Source organism: Schistocerca americana, chromosome 7 (assembly GCF_021461395.2).
Source record: "Schistocerca americana isolate TAMUIC-IGC-003095 chromosome 7, iqSchAmer2.1, whole genome shotgun sequence".
In the NCBI taxonomy this organism is placed as follows: Eukaryota; Metazoa; Arthropoda; class Insecta; order Orthoptera; family Acrididae; genus Schistocerca; species Schistocerca americana.
In genome coordinates, this window is record NC_060125.1 from 446419993 (window position 1) to 446432563 (window position 12571).

General features: G+C 37.6%; 1 protein-coding gene across 1 annotated transcript in view; it reads left to right on the forward strand.

Moving 5' to 3' along the window:
- The window catches only part of LOC124622442 (putative helicase MOV-10), a 447321-nt gene that overhangs the window by 138746 nt on the left and 296004 nt on the right, over positions 1 to 12571 (forward strand). The window contains exon 5 of the mRNA XM_047148140.1: positions 9736 to 9851. Coding sequence (XP_047004096.1) covers positions 9736 to 9851 — 116 coding nt within the window. The remainder of the gene's footprint in view (positions 1 to 9735; positions 9852 to 12571) is intronic.

Sequence of the window (12571 nt, forward strand, 5' to 3'; positions counted from 1 at the left end):
ATTTGTGCAAGGTTTGCAGGTAGGGTGTTCTCTTAACACATTTGTTTCAGACCTTGATGTGGATGGATCATCTGGAGTCAGATCATTAGAGACATCTGCAGTAGTTGGGAGTTCAGTATTATTAACATCTGAAACAAAGGCACGGTTTGGAATTACTGCTCTGTCGAGTGGGATACTTCCAGTAGCTCTAAATCTGCATACACCAATCTGAACAGTGGCAGCACAAGTCCATGCTTTGAAGAGCAACTCTCCAAATTGCTGCCATGTAATTCTTCTGTCTTTGCTTGCCTTATCTACAATCCATGAATGACAAGCCTCTTTAAAGTAGGATTTCAGTGGCTTGAAAAATGATCGGTCTAGTGGCTGTAAAAAGTGTGTCATGTGGCGAGGTAAACAAATTATCAACACTTCATTTTCAAAAGGGTGACACAATTCATATGAGAGGCATGACCATCTAATAGAAGCAGAGCAGGGTCAGGTGCCTTTCTAGGAAGGAAATGGTTTTTGAACCAATCCACGAAAATATCACTGTTGGTATAAGTGAATTCTCTCCTCATAACAACAACTGATCCTGGAGGCATGTTGTCTTCAGCCTCTTGTTTTTTTATTCACTCCTTTGTAAATGCAGTAAGGTGGTAAGAAATTTCCCTCGCCATTACAGCATGCAATAACTGTTATTGTCTCTCCTCTTTCAGCAGAAGTAATGACATGGACATCTCTGCTTCCTTTTGCCACAACAACCTTCCAATGCTCATTGTTTAACTGTAGACCAGTTTAGTCTACATTGTAGATACTACCTGGTTTATCCAGATGTCCCAACTCTCTTGATTTAAGTGGGAGACTCCCAATTTTTCCTTCTTCCTCTCGATCTTCTGACCGTGAAGACTGATCGCCCGAGTTTCAGAGCAGTTTCAATACTTTCCGTACTATTTGAAAATCCTGCGCCTTCGATTTATTGGTGAATGACAAGGTATGGCTGCTACTTGTCCATGTTAACTTGGAAGATTCGTGTGGTGGCTGTCCGGAGCGGCAGGAGGCGTAGCTCACGCTTCATATCTACAAGGAAGTAAGGAACTTATCGTTGGCAGCATTCGGAGACAAATGAATATCTTCGAACTAGTGCCAATTTCCTCCGCTTCTGGTAGCACCCACACAATCATAAAGTTATCGTGGACAAGGAGTAGTCGATACTCGTTCCAAGCAAAGTGATTAGCGTTGTTGTGTCTACAAGGCAGTGATGCCAAGTTGGGGGATTCCCCCCTAAGCTGCCTAGGGGGAAGTTAAGAGGGATAAATGTTTCAGGGGAAAAATATTTAGGGTTACTACCCTCCCCTCCCTGCCCATATATAGGGGGAAATGGTGCACCATGGTTGGCATCACTGCCTCAAGACCGTTGTCTAGAACGTAGGACCATTGTGTTCTCAGTTCTGCGCAATTTGTGTATACTACTCTGTAGTAGTTGTTCGCTGCGTATCTTGGAGGTGTTGATTATTTTTCATGCAGAATGGTGAAGAAATATGATGCAGTGTTCATAAAAGTGTATAAGGAAGAGTTTCCGTGTTTAAGTGAATCGAAGAAAGGACAAACTTTGTAGTGTATGTAGATGTGACTTTTCAGTGGCTCATGGCAGGAAATGCGACATTCTTAAACATTTGCAAACTAAAAACAACAAGGAGAGTGTCCATTGTGTAGAACGGAACCTGAAACTTAACTTCTCATGTAAACCCCAAAATGTAGATTCTGTGATGAATGCTGAGGCTTTATTTACCTCATTTATTGTAGAGCATAACGTGACTATAAACCATGCCGACCACGCTGGGCGCTTGTTTCCCAAAATGTTTCTCGATTCTGAAATTGCGAAACGATATGGGTGCACCAGTACAAAATCAACTGCTATCCTCACAGAAATGTGCATGGAAGAAAAAGCTAAAATTATTATGCACTTGCAGTCGAATCCATTCACTATTGATACCGATGGTAGTAATAAAATGGACTTTAAGTTATATCCTGTTATTGTATCGTTCTTAAGTCATGAAGTCCATGAAATTCAAAATTGCATACTCTCTGTTCCTAATTTAAAAGACTATGCCACTGGAGCTAATATTGCTGATCTTCTACTTTCAACTTTATGGGAATTCTGTATTCCATTAAAAAACTGTATGGATTTTAGTGCCTATAATGCTCCTGTAATGGTAGGGCTGGAAAAAGGGTGTGGCAGTATGTTTGAAGTAAGAAATTGCTAACTTAATCATTGTAGGCTGTTCTTGTCACCTAGTTAATCTTGCTGCTGAGAAGGGGGTGGCATGTTTGCCTTTAAACATTGACAAAAATATTATTGAATATTTTTTTATTTGGAAAGGAGTGCAAAGAGGAAAGAAAAATATAGAAAGTTTCAAACTTTACGTGACCCAGAAATGAGAAAAATTCTAAAACGTGCCTGCACAATGGTTATCATTGAAAAGATGTTTATATAGGATTTTGGAGCAGTGGGACCCTTTGGTTAGTTTGTTCAAGAGTGAAATTGTAAGTGAGGATTCTGAAGCAGAAACTTTGAAGAATTATAAAATTCCAAAACACACTCAAAATGTTGTTCAGCATGTTGAATGATAAATTATACAGTCCAAAGGCTCAGGTATGTCCATTATTTAGTATTTACATGTAAGTAATAAAGCAAATGTAATTGAGTTGTTACAGGTATCAAATTATTGCAACTTTAATCGTCAGGGATATGTTGTAATTCACAGTAGTACACCTCTAAAATCCTCCTGATTTTTCATTTTTGAAAGTTGGCATGGCTGTTTATCCAAAAGCCCATTTTTGGTCAACGTTTGTGCTAACAGATCAAAGTAAGAATTGACTTCATCTTTGTTCCAGTTGCTCTGGCTACAGAAAGCCCTTACGCTTTTCTGATGCTTAAGCCCTCATTGCATTCTAAAAATGAGAGAAACCAATCTTTCCCTGCAAGTTTCTTTTCCTTGTTGAATTTGTTTTTCAGTCCCATCTGACCAGCTAAATTGAAAGTTATTTGCCCGATGTCTGACAGTTTGGGAGCAAAGTCACATGATTGCAATTTCTTTATATGGGCAACTAATTTCCTTTCTGCATCTTCATCCAAGTATGATGATGGTCCATACCCTGCTTTCTTGAAATTATGCGTAGCAAGTCTTCTCCTTAATGTTCATTCTGGTATATTTTTCATTCCAGCTGCTTTCCTTTTAGCATAACCTTTCTCTTTGACTAGTTTCACTGCCTCTAATAGATCTTCTGCAATCTTATTTTCGCCTGTCTGTTGTCCTAATGTGTTTTCTCAGCATTTTTCTGTAAAACAAAAACTTATGGACTCCTGTTAGCATTGCAAGCATTGCGGCATTTGCCCCCTAGTAATGGTGTGCCATCTGTCCATTTTTGTAGGGACAGATGCCGCACCCCCATTTTCACCAAAGATGTTATCAGAAGAAACCATTACTCGACCAACATAACCTACAATGTTTCTACTGCACAATCTAAATACAAGTTATTAGCTACTAGCTGCGTATCTACTTGTATGAGGGTATTTCGGAAAGTAAAGATACACCGTATGCCAGAGGAACAGAAGAGTTTTGGCGAGCAAGTTGGTAACACTGGTGTTAACCTTGAACCGTTAGCTTTCTCTTGCGTTCGTTCGGCAGTTGAATGTTGCGTCTGGTTGGAGTAGGTCGTGTTTAAAATGGCTGCGCCGATTCAGAATCCCACCAAATGCGAAGTGCGCTCCGTCATACATTTCCTTCATGCAAAAGGTCAGTGACCAGCAGATAATCACAAAGAAATTGTTTCTGTTTATGGGAACATTATGAATTGACAAAATGTAACGAAATGGTGCCGTCATTTCTCTGAAGGTAGGGCCGATGTTCATGACGAACAAAGAACAGGTCGGCCATCTGTGATCTCTGATGCCCTTATTCAGAGAACGGAGGAAGCAATTCATGCGAATAGATGTCTCACATGGATAGAATTCCTTCAGATCATACCGGACGGGTCAATGACAACCCTTTATGACACTGTGACTGTCAAGTTAGGGTACAGGAAATTGTGTCCGCGCTGGGTTCCAAAACTGTTAATGGAAGAACTCGGCTTTGCACTCGACTTCCTCACACCTCACACGCTATGCTGATGCAGGTGATGAGTTCCTTGATCACATTGTGACAGGTGATGAGACGTGGGTTTATCACCATACACCTGAATCCAAGCAACAATCAATGCAATGGCGCCATTCGAATTCACCAAAAGCCAAGAAATGCAAAATGTCGATTTCAGCAAAGAAAATCATGGCTTCTGTTTTTTGGGGACAGACAAGACATTCTTCTGTTAGAATTTATGCCTCCTGGAATGACAGTTAATGCTGCTGCATATTGCCAGACTTTGAAATGTCTTCGAAGGGCAATTCAAAACAAATGCAAGGGAATGCTGACAATTGGAGTCCGCTTGCTTCATGACAATTCTCGATCTCACACAGCACTACTCAAACAATTCAAATGGGATGTATTGTACCATCCGCCATACAGCCCGGACTTTGCGCCCACCGACTTCCATGTCTTCCATTACCTGAAATCACATCTTGGTGGAAAATCATTCCACGACGATGAAGAGATCAAAGATGAAGTCAAATGTGGTTCCGACAACAGGCGGCAACCTTCTATGACTGTGGGATACAAAAGCTTGTGCACCGACTTAACAAATGTTTGGATAACGGGGGTGATTATGTCGAAAAATAACAAATAATCCAGTTAATAAGATGTAATTGACGTTTTCTAAATAAATGTTCTATTTAAGGACTGTGAGCCATTGTATGTTTACTTTTCGAAATGCCCTTGTACATACTATTAAAAAGGAATTGTGAAAAATTTCCTTGACTTACCTTGGTCCCAAAGTGCTATTTTCTTAAATTTATCCTCTATTTTCCGCTCCTGAAGTACAAAAACTTTGGAGTAAACAGATCTCCCCAACAGTTACAACAACAACAATTAGTGTCACACGCACAACAATGTTTGCTGAGAATTTCGTGGAAATACAGCATCTGTCCTCCGGCGTCATTTGTCCCGCTTTTACATTACATGATTACAAATGTTGCTGAGTTGACTCAGGGCAGCAATATTTGGTAATAAACCCATGTTCAGAAGTGTGCATGTGGAAGGTAAAGAACTCCGAAAGACTGTCAAAAGATACTTTGCACATGCATCAAGAAATTCCTTCCTATGTGAACTACAAAATATGCTTGAACTGGCAACCATGAATTTCATTGGATTAAGAGTACCTATGTTTAATACACATGGTCCAAATGTCCTGGAATGTCCTGAATGACTTCTGTTGCAGCCTACACACAGGCAAGGATATCGTGCTATGACTCCACATGAGTCTTGTGAATAATACTCTTCATGTAGCCCCAGAGGAAAAAATCTAGAGGTTTTAAATTGCTTGATCATGGTATCCACCAAACTGGTCCAGCACAATCTACCCACCTGTCAAAGGACACCAACCCTACTGTAGTTTGGGGGGGGGGGGGGGGGGGGGGTGGGGGGGAGACCAGGGGGTATGGAGTAATTGTAATATTTTGGAACGCAAATGGCGACTTGTAAGTATTCATAAAAAATTCCAGTTTCAACTCTGTTAAAAAGCCGGTTAATACTGACTTTTAAATAAATTTCTAGAAACAAAAACACCTGCCTACAATATATTTTTTCCTTTCCCAGAGTGATCGAGGGAGGTCATGGCCTGCCTTGCCCCCAGGTATGGGCACCCTTAGACCTGTCCCCAAGTGTTTGGTGAAAGTGCTGTCAAACGTAATGTGAGAAGAGGGCTGGCATGCCATCATGCTGGAACCAAATTGTCCAACAGAGGTGCAGTGGTGCATTCATGACAAGCTGCATCAGTACGTCTTGCTGAAAGGTCAAACAGCTGTGACCCATTAGACAAGGCAGTAGAATGCATGGACAACCAGATGACCATGGACGACACCAGTCCACACATTAATAACAAAATGATATCAAAATCGATTGGTATGTGTGTCATGGGGGTGTCCCTCATTCCAAATGTACCTGTTAATTAGGTTGCACAGATCTGTTATAAGAGTCACCTCCTCTGTGAAAAGAATGATCTGAGGGAACATCAACCCAGTGGTGTAGTAAACATGCACAGTAATTGCCACACAACACAAATTTAGCTGGCCCCAATGCCTGCAACCTCTGGAGAAGGTACTGATGAAGTTGCTGTTCATGGAGAACTCAGCGGATGCTGCTTTAGGATACATCCACAGAACTTGCAGTGTTGTGGGTACTCATTAACAGGTTCTGGCTGACCAGTTGCAGGATTTCCTGTTCCACATTAGTTGTGTGACATGTCCAACTGGGACCACAGTTGGACCTATTAGCCTTGAATGTACTGTTTCCCAAAGTCATTATTCCAATCTTGCAAAACTGGTATTTGATGGATAGGCATAATCTGGAAATGGTTCATGATATGGGTGGCGCACTAATCAACCATGTCATCCACTTTCACGATAGATGAGCAACCATACTCAGAAAGTAAATGCTTTACCATTCTGTAATACACCATCTTTCTTGATAACTCTCACTTTCTCACTGATGTATGTGTGCTTCAATTCGTTGGGTTGTTTTCTGATGATACATGGAGCAATGTCACACCAGACATCATGTGACATGAGACACTTTCTCTGTCAATGTGTATTGCCTTCTATCATCCAGAGTTGTTTGTCTTCCAAACGGTTCATTTCTGAGTTCTCTCTAGGGCACTAATAACTGTGAAATTGGAATTCTGAATCACCCTGTATGACCAAGAGCAAAGCATCCAGTGAAAAGTCTACTAGTAAATGTTGCTTTCCAGAATAACTATGAAAAAAATTCGAATTCCATGGCATGTGAGTGATCTAGAAAGATGGAAGACACACAGTAAGAGGGCACGAAAATGGATTAACATTAATCATGGGTGTTTAATACGTGGCTAAATGGGCAACTGAAACCATTGTTTTGATCAAAAACAAATCAAGATGACAAAGGATAAATGGATTAGGGACCTAGTAATATAATACACAGAGTCTTTTGTGATTTATCTAGAACAACTATATAGCTAAGTGACATTAGCATGTGCCTGGCAGAACAATCAGTAATTGTTACCAGTGTATTACTTTATCAACTTTTATGTAACTGATCGTATATGCAAAAGTAACTGTTCCATGCTTTAAAAAAATAAATTTTAGATTTGGTTGCATAAATTTTAATGTTACAATTGTGTTTTGTTAACTGTTTTTGATGGCTATTTGTAGCTGAAATATGAGTAAGCGAGAATAATGAAAAATCAGTGAGACTGCGACTGGTTGCTGTGTCCATATCCTTCCTTAAAATTAGACTAATCAGTGGATGCAGAGGCATTTGAGCAGTCATTGTTCTCACTCTCGATGTGCAGTTGCCTATTGCTTCATAGATAGTTTGCAGAGTATGCATGTAGATGTAGCTGTAAATATCTGTAATGTGACATCAAAACCTACCATATTTTTCTTTTCTGTTCAGTCACATTTGTAAAAATTACGTATGCAACACTTCAGGTGTCTATATGAACTAGTAGTAATTTTTAAAAAATTTACATTAATGTTATACTGCAACACTTCAGGTGTCTATATGAACTGGTAGTAATTTTTAAAAAATTTACATTAATGTTATACATCTAATATGGGTTAAGTTCTTGAAATTTCTGTGTGTTCCCACACTACGTGGTGCTTTGCTACTTTGTCACAGCTGCTCCTTTCTCACTTGCTGATTCAGGCATTAGACAGAAAGGGCAGTGTTTATTTCTTTAAATGTGTCTGTCCTAAGGGCAGAAAACATTTCTTGCCATACACATTTTACCTTTATTATTTGCAAGGCATCTTCAGTGGCAAATTTCATAGAAGTGAATAAACCAGCTTGTATGGAATTTGCCACTGAATGTGCCTTGAAATTAATAAGGTTGAAACACTTGCAGGAAGAAAGATTTACTTTTTCAGTTGTGATAGATGGATTAATAGCAATAATTGTCAGCGTAATATTACACACAACTGAGGACAACAGGACAACAAATAATTTGTGATGTCAACATTTTTGTATTTATTTGTTTATTTTTGTACCTGCAGTCTATCTTAGCAGCTAAAATTGTAACACTGCTCTTCCTTTGGTGTATTCTTAGTGCTTACAAATTGCACAAGAAGATATCATTTGGATAACATTAAAGTTACCAGTATAAAATACATCTATAGTTCTGCATGTGGACATTATTTTTATAATTTTTCTTATGTTTGTGAAAATCAGTGTTCATCAAATAGAATAGAATAGAATATTTTTATTAGCCTTTCAGTATTTTTCATACAATTGGCTTCGTCAAAGTTTACAGAGGGTTTTCGTTTCAGTACGATATTCAACTAGTTACAGAAAGGGGAGAAAAGGAACTAAAGATCTTTTCTTCAACATTATGTAAAACAATGTTTTATGCAATAATTAAATACACACATAAGAAAAGAATCACAGTAAATAACTAGCTTATATAATATCAAAACATTTTCTTCATAACTTAGGTAAAACATATATTTTGATGATTAGTTTCTAAGAATTCTTCAGTTGTATAGAATTTGTTGTTTTTTAGCCAGGTTTGTAATGTATTCTTATATTTATTTATTGGTACTGTACGAGCTGAGCACGGTTACTTATTGAAAAATTTTATGCTTAAGTACTTATAGTTATTATGGACTACAGCAAGTCTTGTGGAAGTCAAGTCCAGCAGGTGACTGTTTCTTGTACTGTGTGCATGCACATCACATCTCATGTTCAATTTCTTCAGATTTTCTCTGGCATATATTAAACAGTTATATATGTACATGCTTGACATTTTCATTACGCCAAGAGATTTAAAATAATTTCTGCAGGACTCTCTGGGTGCTAACCCTCCCATGCACCTGATTGCTTTCTTCTGCCATCTGAAAATACATTCAGCCCCTGGGGAGTTACCCCAAAGCAATATTCCATTTTGCAGTTGGGAATGAAAAAAGCATAGTATGAGTGGAGTAGCAATTGCTTGCTCACACTGTTTCTTAATTTATACAATAAGAAAAGTACTTGTGCTAGTTTACTACATAGATAATTGGTGTGTCCTTCCCATGATCTTTTGATATTAGCCACAAATAACATTAAGGAATAAATCTTTTGGGCAGTAAATGTAAGAATATCAACACATTTGAAGAGACCTTTGCAAGAAGAGTGATTCTCTACCATGTGCAGTCTGTTATGTATATTTTTGATGTATAAATATTTCATTTGCTTTACCTTACTGAATGAATTCTGTAACACAACAACCAGTGAAGTTCTACAATGTAAACTAGCACCCTGGCCTTAATGTCAAAATTATGAGAAATTCGCTGAAGCATAACACATTTTGAATCTATATGTCTTTTGTGGGGATGTATCTCTGTGTTTCATTTTGATAAATAGTATTAATCTTTCTGCGCCAGTAAATAATTTTTGTTTATTTTTTTATGAAATGGAGTCGTAGAAGTGTGTTTTTTGTGTAAATATTAACAATGTTTCACCATGAACCCATAGTTAAATCTATTAAAATGATATGAATATAAATGAATTACTTTATTTTGTCTTCAAGAATCATTTATTACTATTCTTTGCATAGCTTTTTCCATATATTATTGTACAGATTTTCTTGCAGGGGAAAAGATACAGTTTGCCATCAGAGCTAGTTTCCATGAGATTGCTGCAGTGGTTTATCCTGTTGTTTTTCATATAAGCAAGGAAAATAGAAAAATATTTGTGCTGCATGAAATGGTGAGTAAAATTTTTAAATGTTTAATAGAAATTGTTAATGATTCAAGGCCTTTAAAATTACAGGAATATTTTACTGTAATGTGTAATCAAGAAATCAATAACAATGACTGTGTTCTCAAATGCAGAGGAGTTTGTTTTGTCATTATATTGTAACTACATAAAAATATTTATTTTATTTTTTATATTTTAAAATTGGAGCTTAGATAGATTCATAAACCTAAATTAGGATAGTATTTTTATACGTTATAAGCCCCTTCAAATACTAAAGGTTGATCATGCCTATCTGTATTACTAAAGGGTTTCATAAATTTGTATCTTATCAAGTATTAATCCACCCTGTGCTTGGTTTGTATCGCAGAATGTTGTTACAATAATTCAACTTTTTATATGAATGTTGCTCATACTGTGTTTTTACATAAGTTTATCCTTATCAAGTATGGATAAGTGCTATGGACATTGAAGTGTATCCTCTACTCAAAACTCCTTTCTAAAGAGATGGTGGATTTACGGTGCATAATATATACTTAAATGTTCTGTTTATTGTTGTTATAAAATAACTTATAACAAAAATAATATATAAGAAATGTGTTTTCTTGTATTTCCTTTTAGTAGCAGGAGGCACAAAAACTTCAGTTGGTGAAGAAGCTCAAATTGTGTAAGGATCCCCAGTAATGAATATTTTGTTACCCTTATGTAACTGTCATTTATTCGGTAATTCTTTTAAATTCTTCAATAAACTATTCTGAGTAAATGTCCACATCAGATTATGATAAGATTTCAAACTTTTGACTATACCATTTAATCTTAGTGGAAGATTAAAGCTGTGTTCAAGTTTTAGATCAGCACAGAGTTTTAATCTGCCAGGAAGTTTCAAGATAATGCTCACTCTCTGCAGACTGGAAGTTTCATTCTTTCTACTGGCCTAGCTTAAGGAATGCAAGCAAAGCTCATAATTTGCAGCATTGTACTTAGGTTTGATCAGAGTACTTCGGTTTGGAGCTGAGTTGAGGGTCTCAACCGAAGGCTCCATCGATTCTGTGACAGTCTTGGCTGTAGATTTCTGGACTGCATTAAAGGGTGGAGAATTGTAGGACTCTCATGGATAGGGCAGAGGTGAAGTGCACACAGGAAGCAAGTGCTTGTGTAGCAAAATACTTGTGGAGTGTACATGCATTTTTTTAAGGGTAGGTGATAGTTTGAGGTCCTCTGATGAGCCCTCACCAGTCAGTATGCACAGAGTGAAACCAGGCCACATACAAAGTGAAGATACATTGTCTGTGAAAATTTTAACAGTAAATTGACAAAGCATACATAACCAAATACTTGAATTTACTGTTCTCAAGGACAGTTGTTCAGATTCTTATTCTTGGAACCAAGAGCTGAATGAAATACAAAGTAGAGAGCTCCGAAATATTTAATGAAGCATAAAAAATATATAAAATAAAAAAGACTGATTAGACACCATAGGAGGAAGAATCTACAGAGGTCACAATTCAACCAGCCAAGATGAACTCAAACTAATTATTGGATGTTTTTACTGCCCATTTGATTCTGTTGTAACAATTGCAGAATCATTCAAAGAAAGTCTATACTCACTAGCTCTGAAATACAACAATCACGCAATATTAGTTGGAGCTGACCTTAACTGTCTAGTGTGGACTGGGATGTTTATGGATGTATTGCAGGTGGTATGGGTAGACAGTCTTGTGAAGTAGTTTTGGATGTTTTCCGAAAACTGGATTGAGCAGCTAGTTCAACAACCCACAGGCAATGGAAATATTTTAGATCTTGTAGCTACAAACTGCCCTGACCTTATCGACAGTGTCAGTGTATGGACATCAATTAGTGATAATAATGTAATTATCGTGATGATGGTTGCCAAAGTTAATAAATACATCAAGAGGACTGCAAGAGTATTTTTTATAGAAAGAGCAATAAGCAGTTGTTAGCTCCCTTTTTAGATGGTGAATGGACATAATGTAGTTCTAATATGATGTGCAGAGAGAAATTGTGGACAAGGTCGGAACTGATTATAAATTGTGCTCTGGAAAAATTAAGGAAGGAAGAAACGACTGTAGTTGAATAACAATATTCCATGTATGCTGAAGAAGCAGAGTCTGCTACATTCTCAGTTCAAAAAAGAACACTCAAATGATGAAAGGCAAACTTTAGTGGAAACTCATCTATATGTAAAAAGATTGATGCATGAAACATACAACAAGTTCCACTGTCACACGTTAGCAAATGGTCTTGCTGAGAACCCACGAAAATTGTGCTCCTATGCTAAAGCACTAAGTGGGTTGAAAGCTTCATTCCAGTCACTCATCGACAAGTCCGGTCTGACAATAAAAGACAGCAACAAGAAAGCTGAAGTTCTAGATTTCACATTTCAGAACTCATTCATGCAGGAGGATCATACAAACATAACGTTGCATACACTCCTGTTTGTAATAGGCATCCCTGGTGTAGAGAAGCGACTAAAACAATTGAAAACAAGTAAGTGCCAGATCTGGATGAAATCCCAATTTGGTTTTACCAAGAGTACTCTTAACCTTGTTTGCCCTATTCCTGTGTGATATTCTGTAAGTCACAGATGAAGGGCAACAAGCAGATTATATATCCCCAGATATCTGGAAGTCATTTGGCACCATTCCCCATTGCACACTGTTAACAAAGGTCTGATCATATGGAATCGATTCTCAGATATGTGGGTAGCTCCC